The sequence below is a fragment of the Nannobrachium achirus genome (genome assembly GCF_963921795.1).
Source record: "Nannobrachium achirus genome assembly, chromosome: 16".
Classification (NCBI taxonomy): domain Eukaryota; kingdom Metazoa; phylum Chordata; class Actinopteri; order Myctophiformes; family Myctophidae; genus Nannobrachium; species Nannobrachium achirus.
In genome coordinates, this window is record NC_137823.1 from 48687334 (window position 1) to 48703753 (window position 16420).

The window sequence follows — 16420 nt, forward strand, 5'->3', positions numbered from 1 at the left end:
TTCTCTTTGATATTCAAATGTGTGCATGCAAAAACTGGTATTCTCTTTATAGCTAAACCTACTATGCCTACATATTTTTTGTAATCAATTTACCTCACCCACTCTGCCCATGCTTTGTAGCTTGCCAATGCCATTGACTGCATACAATTTCTACAATACAGGAAAAAAAAAAATCACACCCGTGTGAAGTGGAGCTGTGTGTGTGTGTGTGTGTGTGTGTGTGTGTGTGTGTGTGTGGATCATGTGTACCGATTTTTGTGACATTTGAAGAAAATATGTAGGAAAAGGAGCAAAAAGTGTGTTTTGGAGAAAATTCAAGATGGCGGAAAATCTATCATGGCGCAAATGGGCGTGGCCTATATGGGGAGATGCGTTATGACCCAAGGAATCCAGGGAAAAAATATTTTTAATTTTCCGACCTACGGTTCAAGAGTTACAGGCCAAAACGTAAAGTGGGGTGTTATGGCGCCACCATGCGGCCAAATGACACAATTATTTTTTATTTAATCCTTGAAATCATTATGAACCTCCTCTCCAAGACTTGAAACTCTAGCCCCTATGGTTTGCGAGAGACAAATAATTGAATGTGAGTTTTTGCGATTCCCATTATAAGTCAATGGGGAAAATTAATTCACTAATAAATTAATATCAATTAAACTATTGAACCTTTCTCTTAGCAAGTTACTAGCCCACGATTCCCGAGTAAGCCGGTCGATTTGACATATGGCGCGAGTGTGTGGTGGCAAAACTGTGGGACTAGTAGCGTGCCGAAGTTTAGGAAGTTCAGGCTACATACAGACACACAGACAGACCCACACAGCCACGTATAGGGAGCCTGTGTTTCACACAGCTCCAATAATCACATTCCTAGTTCATGCTGAAAAATAGCCTAGACATGATATGACATTCCAAGTATGCCCTCTTCTGGCACATAGAGGCACAACACTCAATCCCTCAAACAAACAGCATGTCTATGTTCGCTGGTGTGTATAGTGTGTGTGTGTGTGTGTGTGTGTGTGTGTGTGTGTGTGTGTGTGTGTGTGTGTGTGTGTGTGTGCGTGCGTGCGTGCGTGCGTGTGTGTGTGTGTGTGTCTCAGCAGTCATCCATCTGCCATAGCTGGATTTCAAAGAGGCAATGACAAGGGCCATGTATGCTGTGTGATACTTGTGGGTGTATCCCAACATATATCTGACCTGTGGGTGTATCCCAAGTTCCAACATATATCTGACCTGTGGGTGTATCCTCACATCTGACAGAGTAGTTGACAGGTCTATTAGCTGAGTGAAGCCGTTTATCAAGTAGATGCACACAAATATAGATAGGTTATATATCTACTGAGTGCTTGGATGAAGGGTGCTTGAGGAACATGACATGTAAAATAACTTGGGTATATGGGTTGGGGTGGAGAGTGGGTGTCTTTTAAATTCCACGAGGACGTAGAAGAAGACAATGATAATAATAATAATGAACTAGTCTAAATGTCCAGTTTATGAAGAATGGGCATGAGAAAAGAGCATAAATGTTAATCATCCAACATTGCGCATGGATGAGAATGTAGTTGTGTACATGTAGTGAGTAAGGAAGCTGTATATGAATATGAATAATGCATGTGGACAATTGGGTATATGCATATGCGCAGTTGTTGATAGAAATGAGATTTGTTGGATGTCATGGTTTATTGTCATATTGTAATATAGGACAGTGTTTGTTGTAACATATATACAAACAAGAAAGGAAATAGTACTAAAATGAAATTATATCCAGAATGACAGTATATGTCAGTATGTGAACATTAACAGTGAAACAGTAATTAGGAGAATATGTGTGTTGTTTCAGGGGGGAAATGGCAAAGATCTGTTGAAGAATGAAGGTCATTTGTCAGTATGCATCCAGAATACAGATAGTAGCAAATGCAAAGTGTGTGAGGTAGGCAAAATAGAATGATAGTATGCAAAGTGTCTCTATAGCAGTAGTAACAGCAGAGTAACATTTTGACTGTCTTTGGCTAATAAAGAAGTTCGCTATAAACAATGTTGTCAGCGTAATGCCTTGTCATTATCCAGAATGAAAACTTTTATGGCGCTGACTCTCTTTCCCCTGGACAAGGCTGTGTAGAGTTGGCCATGAGCGAACACAGGTTGAGGCAAGTATAACAACTCGTTCATTCTCTTGGCCCTGACTCTTATTGATGGTAACAGAGAAAGCTGGTGGCAGGGACGTGCTGGCCATTGGGAAAAGCGGGACAACTCCCGAACGGCCGGTTCATTCCTGGCCGGTCCAGTGACGATTGGCCGGTCCAGTGACGATTGAATGGATATCATTTCATTAGGAAAAAAATAAAAAATAAAATGTCGGCCTTCGTTCCATTTTGGGGGCTGGGCGGCCAACAAAGTAAATCGTTACTGTCGGGCAGAAACCTCGTATCTCCAAGTTTCAAATGTATAAATTCTTTCGCAAAGCAAAGCCCTGCTTCATCATATAAGTCCGTTGCACAAAAGTAGTGAAAACAGCAGATCTACAAGCACACCCTGCTTCATCATATAAGTCCGTTGCACAAAAGTAGTGAAAACAGCAGATCTGCGAGGCGTTGTGTGCTTGTAGATCGGCTGTTTTCACTAGTTTAAGTCATTTTTAAAATGATAAATACAAAACAAACGGTTTTGGACATTTCCACCCGACAACGACGAAATATAACTCATGTAATTGGCCCACTATGTCACTTGTCATGATCTGAAATGGCAAATCTTTGAGTAGCAGCAGCGCTAGAGAGAGATCTCTCTCTATAGCACGCAATGAGGGCCTCTCCAACTCTTTTTCCTGAATCAGGGGCCCAGCACGTCCCTGGCTGGTGGATAGGGAACTGTCATCTAATAAAGGTTAAGGGATGCTCATCACCTCTGTCATTATGAGGTACTCTTGGGAGGAAGATTGTTTTACCCCTGTTTGTGCCTATACTCAACTGCAATCTCACACTCGATGACTTAGGACCTGCTTGCAGGTTTCTAATCAGCATGACTGGTGCACCTACTTTCAACTTGAGGTTATGATCATGGATTCCAGAGGGTGTCAGTGATAACAGATGACATCAGTAGGACTAAGTCTGTGCGTGTCAGTGTGACGTAAATCACATACGTGCCCGTATATGGAGATCTATGTATCTGTCAGTCAGTCCTTGTCCTTGTCTCTTTTATTGGTTGGGCAACGGCAGGGGAAGCAGCTAAGAACATAGGCAAAAATCTGAGCTATCCATGTGAAAAAGTTGGAGTCTTTTGCACACATGTTCTTTGACATTGCATGGCCTAATGCTCAGCGATGTTTTTTTGCTTGGTCCCTTGAATAGACAGCAGTAAAACCTGACTTGTGTCCGTGATGTCCACCATATGATTGTAGATTTGACCATAAACGGCCATTTATGTGAAAGTCTGTGCATGTCAGTATCTCTCAGTCCTTCCTTGAACCCCTTTTATGGGCATATTGGTTGGATCAGCGGTTCTACAAAAAAATTGTTTTGTAACTGTAGGCATACATCATGCAAGTACAGTAACAGCAAGGGAAGTAGCTAAGAACGTATAGGCAAAAATGTGATCTATCCGTGTGTGAAAATTGGAGTCTGTAGAACCAGCCATGTGCTGTGAAACCCGTGACATGCTGACTCGGGACCCCGAGTCAGCGACCCCGGTCTCGACCTCAATTAGTAGTAGGGATATTTTATTTATGGAATGTCTTAGCTGTGTTTGTTTCTTTGTTTGAACATTAATACATTTTTTTTCTTTTTTATTTCTAAAAATAAAATGATTTTTGGGGGAGGGAAAATGGGATTTTTACTTTTAGTCCCATAAAAATAGGCCCCGTGACCCACAGATGGGTAATAATAGTATTTCAACCAGAGTCCAGTAGTTGGCGGTAGTGGAACATGTTGGATGTTGACAGAGAGAACAGAAGCACAAGCAGTGCAGGCCGGAGGTCCGTGAAGTCAGCTGCATTAGCGTTTCCGGCCTGCCAGCTGGCTGCATTAAGCGAAGCTCCAGCCTTCAAAATAAAAGTCAACTAAATAATGTTTATTTAAAAGACACAAATGTATTTAAGAAGTACGTGTATGATGTATGTCTCTATACTAGTGTACTTCTAATTGTCCTAACACATTTTCCAGGTTCTTTCAGATTGAAATTCGTGGTATGCGAGCCATTAAAGGCCACTTAACAAGTTAATTCCATTCTTTCTATTGTAATCCATAGAAGAGCTTCAATTGGTTGTTGACACAAGTAGGCTACATCTAATGAGGTCCAGTTACTTAATAATTATCAATTTTACTTTATCTGTTTATTTAGATTGGGCAGATGTAATGGGCTACTATGGGCTATATTAATGTAAGTAATGAAAATACACCGTGTGTGCATGTACACCAGGGGTCTTCAACAGGGGGTCCAGGACCCCTATCGGGTCCTCAGAATTACTACAGGGAAAGGCACCAAATCTATGTGTGATAGGACCATTCTTTTAGAATAAATGGACAACCCTCTCATCCCTTTTCTGAGGAGAACTTTAGCCAAAAATAGAAGATCTACAAGCTTGTAGATCTGCTATTTTTGGCAATAGGTTTGGTGTTGAAGTGAAAAAGCCGGAGACCAAGTACAGAGTGAAAGGTAAAATGTACTAAGTAAAAGATGGAACAAGGATGTAAGGAGTTCAATATAAAAAAAAAAGAAAACGCCCCCAAAAGCTCTAGTGGGCACTAGACAGGAGGCGGCTCTTTGTGTTGGCACTTTGAACACACGCAAAAAAGTGACATTTTCAGACAATTTCAAACTCTAGTTGGCGCTGGAGAGCAGGCGGCTCTTTGCGTCGGCACTTTGGAGACACGCACGCGTTCGGGGAGACCTCCTCTATCACTCCACACTCTCCGCTAAGCAGGAGAGGTGTAAAATCAATTTCTGTTGGCTGTCCAGTGCAGCCACTCGCTCAAAATAGTGGCATTTTCAGGCATTTTCAAACTCTAGTTGGCGCTGGAGAGCAGACGGCTCTTTGCGTCGGCACTTTGGAGACACGCACGCGTTCGGGGAGATCTCCTCTATCACACCAAACTTTCCGCTAAGCAGGAGAGGTGTAAAATCAATTTCTGTTGGCTGTCCAGTGCAGCCACTCGCTCAAAATAGTGGCATTTTCAGGCATTTTCAAACTCTAGTTGGCGCTGGAGAGCAGACGGCTCTTTGCGTCGGCACTTTGGAGACACGCACGCGTTCGGGGAGATCTCCTCTATCACACCACACTCTCCGCTAAGCAGGAGAGGTGTAAAATCAATTTCTGTTGGCTTTCCAGTGCAGCCACTCGCTCAAAATAGTGACATTTTCAGACATTTTCAAACTCTAGTTGGCGCTGGAGAGCAGACGGCTCTTTGCGTCGGCACTTTGGAGACACGCACGCGTTCAGGGAGACCTCCTCTATCACTCCACACTCTCCGCTAAGCAGGAGAGGTGTAAAATCAATTTCTGTTGGCTGTCCAGTGCAGCCACTCGCTCAAAATAGTGGCATTTCCAGGCATTTTCAAACTCTAGTTGGCGCTGGAGAGCAGACGGCTCTTTGCGTCGGCACTTTGGAGACACGCACGCGTTCGGGGAGATCTCCTCTATCACTCCACACTCTCCGCTAAGCAGGAGAGGTGTAAAATCAATTTCTGTTGGCTGTCCAGTGCAGCCACTCGCTCAAAATAGTGGCATTTTCAGGCATTTTCAAACTCTAGTTGGCGCTGGAGAGCAGACGGCTCTTTGTGTCGGCACATTGGAGACACACACGCGTTCAGGTAGACCTCCTCTATCACTCCACACTCTCTGCTAAGCAGGAGAGGTGTAAAATCAATTTCTGTTGATTTTACACCTTTGTACATTATGTGGTGACCAGGCTGTACCTAGTCTGGGATCACTTCACTTTTCGGGTTTGTAACCGGTCTGGAGCGGAAACCACAAAACGTCATGTTGTAGTACTCAAGGACTACAATTTGGCCGGAAATATCCACCGGAAACAGTTTTAACCGAAAATAATTCCCCTGCGCTCAAGGACATACTTTTATGGCCTACCTAATAAACTCCTCGATACGGAGTAGTTTTGCTTTTGAAAAAATAGTTTGGTATATGCATGTTTTAGTCCAACTTTTAGCGACCGGCAAAACCACACTAGGCTACTCAAGCATTTTAATAGGGATTGGGGAAACAAACGGTGGGAACCAAATCAAAGCGACGCCGCTTCTTCTAGTGGTTTCCGCGCTTTAGGCGGAAACCAAACGGTCTGTTGTGAACGAACACCAGGCTCTCTCCCGGGAGAAAGCCTGGTAGGCGAGGTTAGGCTGTACCATCTAGAAGGAGTGGCTGCACTGGAAAGCCAACAGAAATTGATTTTACACCTCTCTTGCTTAGCGGAGAGTGTGGAGTGATAGAGGAGATCTCCCCGAACGCGTGCGTGTCTCCAAAGTGCCGACGCAAAGAGCCGTCTGCTCTCCAGCGCCAACTAGAGTTTGAAAATGCCTGGAAATGCCACTATTTTGAGCGAGTGGCTGCACTGGACAGCCAACAGAAATTGATTTTACACCTCTCCTGCTTAGCGGAGAGTGTGGAGTGATAGAGGAGGTCTCCCCGAACGCGTGCGTGTCTCCAAAGTGCCGACGCAAAGAGCCGTCTGCTCTCCAGCGCCAACTAGAGTTTGAAAATGCTTGAAAATGCCACTATTTTGAGCGAGTGGCTGCACTGGAAAGCCAACAGAAATTGATTTTACACCTCTCCTGCTTAGCGGAGAGTCTGGAGTGATAGAGGAGGTCTACCTGAACGCGTGCGTGTCTCCAAAGTGCCGACGCAAAGAGCCGTCTGCTCTCCAGCGCCAACTAGAGTTTGAAAATGCCTGAAAATGTCACTATTTTGAGCGAGTGGCTGCACTGGAAAGCCAACAGAAATTGATTTTACACCTCTCTTGCTTAGCGGAGAGTGTGGAGTGATAGAGGAGATCTCCCCGAACGCGTGCGTGTCTCCAAAGTGCCGACGCAAAGAGCCGTCTGCTCTCCAGCGCCAACTAGAGTTTGAAAATGTCTGAAAATGTCACTATTTTGAGCGAGTGGCTGCACTGGAAAGCCAACAGAAATTGATTTTACACCTCTCCTGCTTAGCAGAGAGTGTGGAGTGATAGAGGAGGTCTACCTGAACGCGTGTGTGTCTCCAAAGTGCTGACGCAAAGAGCCGCCTGCTCTCCAGCGCCAACTAGAGTTTGAAAATGCCTGAAAATGTCACTATTTTGAGCGAGTGGCTGCACTGGAAAGCCAACAGAAATTGATTTTACACCTCTCTTGCTTAGCGGAGAGTGTGGAGTGATAGAGGAGATCTCCCCGAACGCGTGCGTGTCTCCAAAGTGCCGACGCAAAGAGCCGTCTGCTCTCCAGCGCCAACTAGAGTTTGAAAATGCCTGGAAATGCCACTATTTTGAGCGAGTGGCTGCACTGGACAGCCAACAGAAATTGATTTTACACCTCTCCTGCTTAGCGGAGAGTGTGGAGTGATAGAGGAGGTCTCCCCGAACGCGTGCGTGTCTCCAAAGTGCCGACGCAAAGAGCCGTCTGCTCTCCAGCGCCAACTAGAGTTTGAAAATGCTTGAAAATGCCACTATTTTGAGCGAGTGGCTGCACTGGAAAGCCTACAGAAATTGATTTTACACCTCTCCTGCTTAGCGGAGAGTCTGGAGTGATAGAGGAGGTCTCCCTGAACGCGTGTGTGTCTCCAAAGTGCCGACGCAAAGAGCCGTCTGCTCTCCAGCGCCAACTAGAGTTTGAAAATGCCTGAAAATGTCACTATTTTGAGCGAGTGGCTGCACTGGAAAGCCAACAGAAATTGATTTTACACCTCTCTTGCTTAGCGGAGAGTGTGGAGTGATAGAGGAGATCTCCCCGAACGCGTGCGTGTCTCCAAAGTGCCGACGCAAAGAGCCGTCTGCTCTCCAGCGCCAACTAGAGTTTGAAAATGCCTGGAAATGCCACTATTTTGAGCGAGTGGCTGCACTGGACAGCCAACAGAAATTGATTTTACACATCTCCTGCTTAGCGGAGAGTGTGGAGTGATAGAGGAGGTCTCCCTGAACGCGTGTGTGTCTCCAAAGTGCCGACGCAAAGAGCCGTCTGCTCTCCAGCGCCAACTAGAGTTTGAAAATGCCTGAAAATGTCACTATTTTGAGCGAGTGGCTGCACTGGAAAGCCAACAGAAATTGATTTTACACCTCTCTTGCTTAGCGGAGAGTGTGGAGTGATAGAGGAGATCTCCCCGAACGCGTGCGTGTCTCCAAAGTGCCGACGCAAAGAGCCGCCTCCTGTCCAGTGCCCAATTTGTAAAGGCTATGCACTCCAGTGAACTGCATTTATCCATTTATAATGTTTTTCTAATGTTAATAAAACGTTTTTTTTTACCCAGAAACACAATTAGCATTGTGTGTGTTCGTTTTAATGCTTAATCTATATTTTGAATGTGCATATCATGGGACAATTACTCGTTTTTCAACATTTTTCAATTGCCTCAGGGTACTCTTATTCTGAAGAGATCGGCACCGGAAGTCTTATTGCAGCTGACGCTAATGCAGCTGACTTCACGTAGGCGCAGGCCGGGCGGGCAGGAAGAGGCAGCAGATGCAGCAGAGCCGTTGACGCAGTTTTTAATGATAGCCTATTCTTCACAAATAACGGACTTTGGAAGCACGTTCCTCAACTCGGGCGCACGTCATTCGGCGCATTTAAAAGCGCAGCGTTGCTAACACACTGCAGGCAGTGTTGTTGCCTGCACCAAAATACTTGTGTTTCTTTGTTCTTCTTTATCGTGCGACAATGTGTTTTTGTAGACCCGGCTCAGTGGAAATACAAATTTAAATAACCCACTGGCCTATTAATTAAGTCATATTCCGTTTTTCGTGGGACAGCTACAGGTTGGTTAATCTCATCCGATGGAAATGGTCTCATTTTGTTGTTGCCGTAGGCCGATATTTTAGAGAAGAGTATATTTATAAAGCCAAGGCAGGTTCCTCTGTAGCCCTAGAATGGCGAAAAACGCGATAGAGACGTTCAGCGGGCTGTGCAGTTACCTACAAGACCCCTGTCATGTGGCGAGGTTCCAAAAGCTCTGCGGCGTGAAGGGGACGTTCTCCAAACTGTCAAAGGAGACAGCAGACGGCGAGCTGTTGTCGAACAATGTGTCTGATCATGATGCCGTACAAGAAGAACATGTCCGGCAGAGAAGAGGACAGGACAGCTCAGAGCCTGCTGCCACTGGTGAGAAAAGTAGGCTACTCAGATGTTTTACTTATTGTAATCACTTGATACTGCAATGTAGAAATACTCTGTTACAAGTAAATGTCTGGACATCTAAATTTACTTGAGTTAGGGTTAAGTACAAAAGTATTGGCATCAAAATGTAAGCCTATCAGTAGCTAAAGTAGAACATACTCTTTGTGCAGAATGTCCCATTTCACAAGTTTTGTTTTCAAAATGTATAAAATGAAAATAGCAGATCTACAAGCTCACAATGCGTTGCATCGCAATGCATTGTGAGCTTGTAGATATATCGGCTATTTTCAAATGGCCTAAAAGGTCTGAGGTGGTTCATGTGTGTTTTGTAATAATAAGATAATAATCATGATCTACAAAGTAGCTAGTAACTAAAGTTTACAATATTTGCCTCTGAGATGTAGAGTAGAAGTAAAAGTATACAAAATTGGAAATACTCCAGTAAAGTAAAAATAACAAAAAATTGTACTTGAGTACAGTACTTGAGTAAATGTACTTAGTTACTTTACTCCCCTCCCCTGTCTGCTACAGGGAACGGGACAGTGTCTGCAGCCGGGGAGCAGCAGAGCATCCAGGCGGCGTCGGATGATGCCAGGGCAAAACCCCTGAGGAGAAACTCGCTGACCGGCGATGTGGGCCAGGAGTTCATCATCCACAACAGATTCCTCTTCTATCTCTTCACGTTCGGGACTGAGCTCGGCAACGAGATGTTTTTTATAATATTCTTCCCGTTCCTCTTCTGGAACGTCGACGCTCTCGTCAGCCGGAGACTGATCATAGTGTGGGCCTGGAACCTTTTCATAGGACAGTCCACTAAAGATTTAGTGCGCTGGTCGCGGCCCGCATCCCCTCCCGTGGTGAAAGTCGAGGTGTTCTACAACTCTGAGTACAGCATGCCCTCGACACATGCCATGACTGGCACAGCCATACCCTTCTCTCTGTTCCTTCTGTCATATGGACGGTGGGAGGTAAGGAGTGCACACAATAGAGGCAGTGTTTGTCAAACTTTCACATTTCAAGGTCTCCCCTTAACTCTGACAGTGTACAAATGGACCCGTTAGGGTTCATTTGGTTCCATTTGTACACTGTCAAGAGTTACAGACTTGTATGGGTTAATTTAGACACCCCTAAAGGAACCCACAGAGTCCCTGGAATCTACTTTGAGAACCACGGCGATAGAGCAGATACTAGACTACATGCATTGAACTCATTCTTGGCCAACGTGCAACATTGTTGTTATCAAGCGTACACAGGATGCACATTGCACATTCCATAATGGGGAGTTCACCTGAAGTGCCTTCGAAGAACAAGAAAGAAACACAATTGTTACACACAGGGCAACGAAATAGCCTAGTTATGCATAACTTAGATGAAAACAGTAACAGTTTCATGTAAAGACATTTAAAGAAATGTAAACTATTGAAAATCACCTGACTGTAGACATGGAGAGCAGTCATGTGGGCAAAATTATATTTACATCACCCAAAAAGCATTGCAACAGGAAAGGGACATCGCTGTCACCCAAGTATAGCACATTCATGTACTGGCCTTTTGCTAATGTGCTAAAAGTAGTAGGTCGTCCATTAAATTAGATGATGGAGTTTAGTGTAGCCTGATCGTGGTGAATATGATGGATCTCTTGAACATTTCAGTTTTCTAAAAGGTCCCAGCAAGTAATAATGATTCATTTTATGATATCATTTTATGCTCTCTTCGTCTCTTATAGTATCCCTTCCTGTTTGGTTTGTGTGTGGCTGGCTGTTGGAGCTTCCTGGTCTGTGTAAGCAGAGTCTACATGGGCATGCACTCTATCCTGGTAAGCATATCAAGAGAGAAGTAATCCCCAGGGATCCTCCACATACAGTATATGATTTATCTCTAAAGCATGATCAATGAACTGGGTTCAGGATAATAATTACCATTACAGTTTACAGTTTAGGCATTTAGCAGACGCTTTTAATCCAAAGCGACTTACAATAAGCAGGTAATACACATCACTATAATAAGCAAGTCAGTACATTAACAACAATATAACATATCTATACTATAATTTTGCGAATGAGTGAGTGAGTGAGTGAGTGAGTGAGTGAGTGAGTGAGTGAGTGAGTGAGTGTCTGTCACAGTGTTTCTCCTCAGTGGCTGGAGCAATTGTTCTGGCCCTGTTACAGATGTTGTCAAAAAATCATGCAGATCGGTACACAGTATCTCTGTAGCCGTTAAATGGAACGGGTATTTCTTACATTGATGCTCCTACATATTAGCATGCAAGCACCAGTTAAAGTTACTTTCCATCCCTCATATACTGTGTGCACAGTGCACATCCCATAACCCACACACTGCACATCATTTCGGAGCTCATATCTTTGAACGGGTAAGGGCTAGTATAACAAATGCATAGGAATATCAATCTATAAAAAACTATAACATAGGTAGACCACGCACCTAATCAGTAAAAGAAGAAAAACGTATATAACCTAAAAAATGCTATCTAGCTTCATGTTAAAACATGCCTGGATGTTCAGCCAGTAAGCGTACAGACCATAATGCTCCTCCTTGGTAACGTATAAGGAAGGATCTGAGTTTGAATCCGACACTCATCTGGTCTCTCTGCTCTTGATTATCTGTCTCTCTACACTCTCCTAAAGGAAATTAAGAGTAAACGCCACAAAGAGTCTGTGATTCATCTTCCTGTTGAATAGCTGACTGCAGTGCTTGTTGATTAGCTGACTCATTTCCAAAAATAAATGCATACACCCTAGTGTAACAACAAAATGATATTATCACATGGTATCATTTTGGCTTACTGTCTGTATGTAAATGAATGTCCACACAAAGCTCTATTCACTAGGAGAAACCAAGCATCAGACAAAAAATAGGTTTAAGGTTGTTTATTATAAAACCGAGAGTATGGTCGTTTATGGGCGCATCGCATGCGTGACATGAGATGTGCAGCATAAGAGATGTGCAGCATAAACGGCCAAGAATGCAGAGTGCTATGGTCATCTAAGGTCAGCACTACACGCAAGGGTGCAGTGTGCAGATTAGATGGCCAAAGGCACGAACAACATTTAGCTTTTGGTGTATGGTCGTTTATGGGCGCATCGCATGCGAGGCATGGGATGTGCAGCATAAACGGCCATAATGCTGAGTGCGAAATAGTCATCTAAGGACATCGCAACATGCAAGCGTGCTTGTGCGGCTTAGATGGCTAAGACGCCCGATCGGCATGGGGGAGACGGCACAGTCATCGGGGCATGAATGACGTAGGTGCCGGCTAGGTCATCGGGGCATGGATGACATGGGGGTGCCAGCGTGGTCATCTAAAGTCACGCACCATGCAAGCATGGTGTGTGCAGATTAGATGGCCAAGGGCATGAAATGACACTCTGAGTGCGTGGTCATCTAAGGTCAGCACCACACGCAATCGTGTAGTGTGCAGCTTAGATGGCCATGGGCACGAGAATGGCATTTGGGTGCTGGCATGATCATCGAAGATCATCACCACACGCAAGCGTGTAGTATGCAGCTTTGATGGCCAGGAGCTCGGACGGAGGATGGCAGGCGTGAGGAGGGAGGTTCCGGGGGGTCGTAGACCCAGATACTTTGGCTTAGGGGTCAGGAGCACGCGACAGTGCTGAAGCAGGTGGAGAGACCCCACCTGGAACCTGTAGAGAGGATAGAGGTAGAAAAGAAAAGAAGAGGGAGGGAGGGTGGGTGGGATACTGGAAACTATGCACACCGCCATTTTTTCAAGTTGGGTTTTTATACCACCGTGGTTGGTAGAGGAGGAATTGTCAGCTTGATAGGAGATGGGTGAGTGGTTGGCACAGGGTGGCATGGGTGGAGTTACCAGTGGCTGGTTAGAGTTGGTTGATTGTCCTCTGCTTGGCCACACCTCCCGAACTTCTGTTGTTCCAACTACATTAATTATAACTATAAAGATATTGTTTTAAAAATCGCTCGAACACAAGTTGATGGCAGAGTCTACACCACAACTGTCTATAACCATGATAGTGGTGAACGATATAGTTATAGTTATAGCGCTTGGTATACAGTCGATGGCCCTTAAAGGATAATTCTTATTCAACTATAGGCATAGATAGAATATGCTTAGAATATTAGATTACAAAACATTTGTATGAATCACTCAGCGTTGTTTAATTTTGTTGGAATATAATCCTGCCTATAGAATTCATATATTACTGTATGTTAAAATAAAGAGAATTTGCATGATGCACAGGAAGACATCTTGAATGAGGGGTGCACGATTGTGACCTTGCAATCAGCTAATTGTTTTAGTGTTAAACAGCTCTATATTCTGATTGTAATCATTGCTATTGTGTGTTTATTCAAACAGGTCTTTCTTTAGTAAACAGAAAAAAGCTGACAAAATCGGAACTGGAACTGGGGGGGACGAGGGGTGGGGGTTTGGGCTTTATTTATAGCTTTACAGTAGAGACAGACAGGAAACAGGGGGAGAGAGATGGATAGCAGTCTGGGCCCCTTTTAACTAAATACGTTTTGTTTTAAACCAAAGAATATCGCTTACGCTACCCTAATTTAAATCTTGGATGAAATGTGTCCTTTGAAAACGGCTGCAGTTGCTTGGTTGACATATTTACCTTGCACTTGTATTTTCTGACATTGCTGACATAAACATAAAACCGTTTCACCTACATTAACACATACTCGAGTCGTACTGTCTATGAGAACACCTCAGCATAAATTCCACTTGAGTTCAAAAACACAAAGTGCATGCTTTTCCCTTTGCCATATCCCCAGTATCTGTTCACCATATGCCACACAACATATATTGGTGATTGGTGCTCTGTTTAGATTAGATTAGAACAATAGCCACACAACCTGCATGTTGTGTGGCTATTGCATGTTCCCCTTGCCTATCAGCAACCTGACGCCACACCATCATCATGACATCAGAGCAAAGTGCATCAAATGAGACATGGAAGGAGAGATGTTATGACTGTGACTTTTCAAGTTTTTTTGTTTTATTGCAGCGAGAAAGCCTGTCCCGTAGATCAGTGGTTGTCAACCTGTGGGTCAGGACCCCCTGATCTGTGGTATCAACCAAGTCAAACTAAATTGAATGCCTCAACTCTTACAATTCTAAGTGCTTGTCTGAGTGGGGGGGTCCCCAGTTCAAATATGATTATTTTGGGGGTTCAGGGCCGGAAAAGGTTGGGAACCACTGCCGTAGATTACACGTAACATTAGAAAACATTCTATAAATTTCACAGGGCACCAGGTGGTTAGAAGTTACTTTCTAGATCCATTTGACAGACACATTCAAATGAGAGGAGAGGTGCCAGTCATCTTTGAATACTGATGGCACCGTGCAACACTTGTAGCTGTTTCCTTGTTTTTAAAATATATTGCAAGTCAAAGTCATCACATCTCAAGGTTTAATTCTATTTTGGTAGTTAGAAGATTGAACCAGAATTGTATTTCACAGAATTGTATTTTTGTATTTAAGAAAGTCACGTTTACATGCTTCAAATTGACACTTTACTTTTACAAATAATTTGTTATACAATGAATCCATCCATTAACTTTTAAGAGTGCTTTTCACATGTTTTGTGTTTCTCTCTTTCAGGAGGTAATCACTGGCTTCCTGTATACCCTTCTTATCCTAGCCTTCTTCCAGCCAATTTTGGACCAGATAGACACCTTCTACATGACAAGCCACCATGCACCACTTGTCAGTGTGGTCATTCATGTGAGCTTTGGTCTTGTGGCCTTCTCTCTTGATTCCTGGAGCACCTCACGGGGTGACACCGCTCAGGCCCTGGGCACCGGTGTAGGCGTTGCCTTGGCTACGCACGTAAACTATCAGCTGGGGCTGTTGGTTGATCCACCGCTGTCAGCATTACCTCTAACCGTTCCCACAATAACCACTAGCTTGGTGATGCGCTCCGTGCTTCGCTTCATGATTGGAGTGGCTGTTCTCCTGATCACCAGGATGGTCATGAAAGCACTGACTATTCCATTTTTATGTCATGTATGTGGGCTGCCGTCCAGCGATGTAAGACAGGCACGGCAGCACATGAAAGTGGAACTGCCGTACCGTTACATTGTATACAGTGTTGTGGGTTTTAATTGTGTCTGTCTGGGGCCTGCCCTCTTCAGCATTTTAAACCTTTCCTGAGTGTTCTTGTTTTGTTAAATACTACTGAATTGTCCTTATGCCATGATGAAGGCAAATAATACTTGTATAAACACTGCGTGAAATGTGCAGTTTCTCCATTAAAATGGCACCTTCTCCATTAAAATGGCACCTTATATCAAAAGAGTTTTTCTACCAGGTGAGCCATCCTATAAGGAGTATTTTTTTAAGTCTAGATGCTTGACTTTAAAAAACCTCAAGTCGGTTCAACCATCATGTAATTGAGTGGAATTGTACTGTTAAGGAATCTGCCAGGCATATTGTAACTGGCCCTTGCATTTAATAATACATAACATAGAATATATCTACAGTAAATCAATCGTTTGATCAAAATATATTCAGCAAATGTTTCACCTAAAAATTCCATGATTAAAAATCAATAAAAGCAATTTAATGAAATGTTAAACTCGTTGCCAAGTTAATTTGAATGAAGATCTTAGTCTTATAGGATCACAACAGGATTGTTCCTACCTATTTCTGTTTAGCTTTCATTTTGTTGCATGTCTTTATATTTTGAGTCAATAATTTTAAATAATTGAGTTGTTTCGTCTACTGTTGTTATTCATGCATTCCTTGTATGTTCAAATATTGATATCGTGTCCATGCTTTTCTGACACTGACAAGATGTATTCCACATTGTAAAATGTATTGTGGACAAACTTGAGTAAGGATTGACAGAAGAGGTGTGAGGATTGCAAACCAGATAGGAATCTGAAACCTTATCTGTCTTGCTCAAAGGTTACTGGCACCACTTTGGCAGATCTGAGTACAAAACCAGCCCTTATACAATAAATAATGTAGTGACTTTCGGTTTTACTCTACAACATGCATTCAGATTAATTTGGGATTATTATTAGTTTGCTTCATTTGGGATGAATTGTCTACTGGAGACAAGCAAACTTACTGTACACATGCAAGGGTCTCAATTTTGAATATTGTT

General features: G+C 43.6%; 1 protein-coding gene across 2 annotated transcripts; it reads left to right on the forward strand.

Annotated features, from left to right (window-relative positions):
- Window positions 1-8755: 8755 nt before the first annotated feature.
- Window positions 8756-16019, forward strand: LOC308300724 (sphingosine-1-phosphate phosphatase 1-like). Of its 2 annotated transcripts, none has more exons than XM_080744616.1 (4): window positions 8756-9293; window positions 9831-10267; window positions 11026-11115; window positions 14911-16019. In XM_080744616.1, the coding sequence occupies exons 1-4, from the start codon at window positions 9053-9055 to the stop codon at window positions 15460-15462; spliced, it is 1320 nt and encodes a 439-aa protein (XP_080600742.1). In that variant the 5' UTR covers window positions 8756-9052; the 3' UTR covers window positions 15463-16019. The 2 variants fall into 2 exon arrangements, with proteins under 2 accessions (XP_080600742.1, XP_080600743.1); XM_080744617.1 differs by having other exon boundaries at window positions 8756-9284.
- Window positions 16020-16420: the final 401 nt, after the last annotated feature.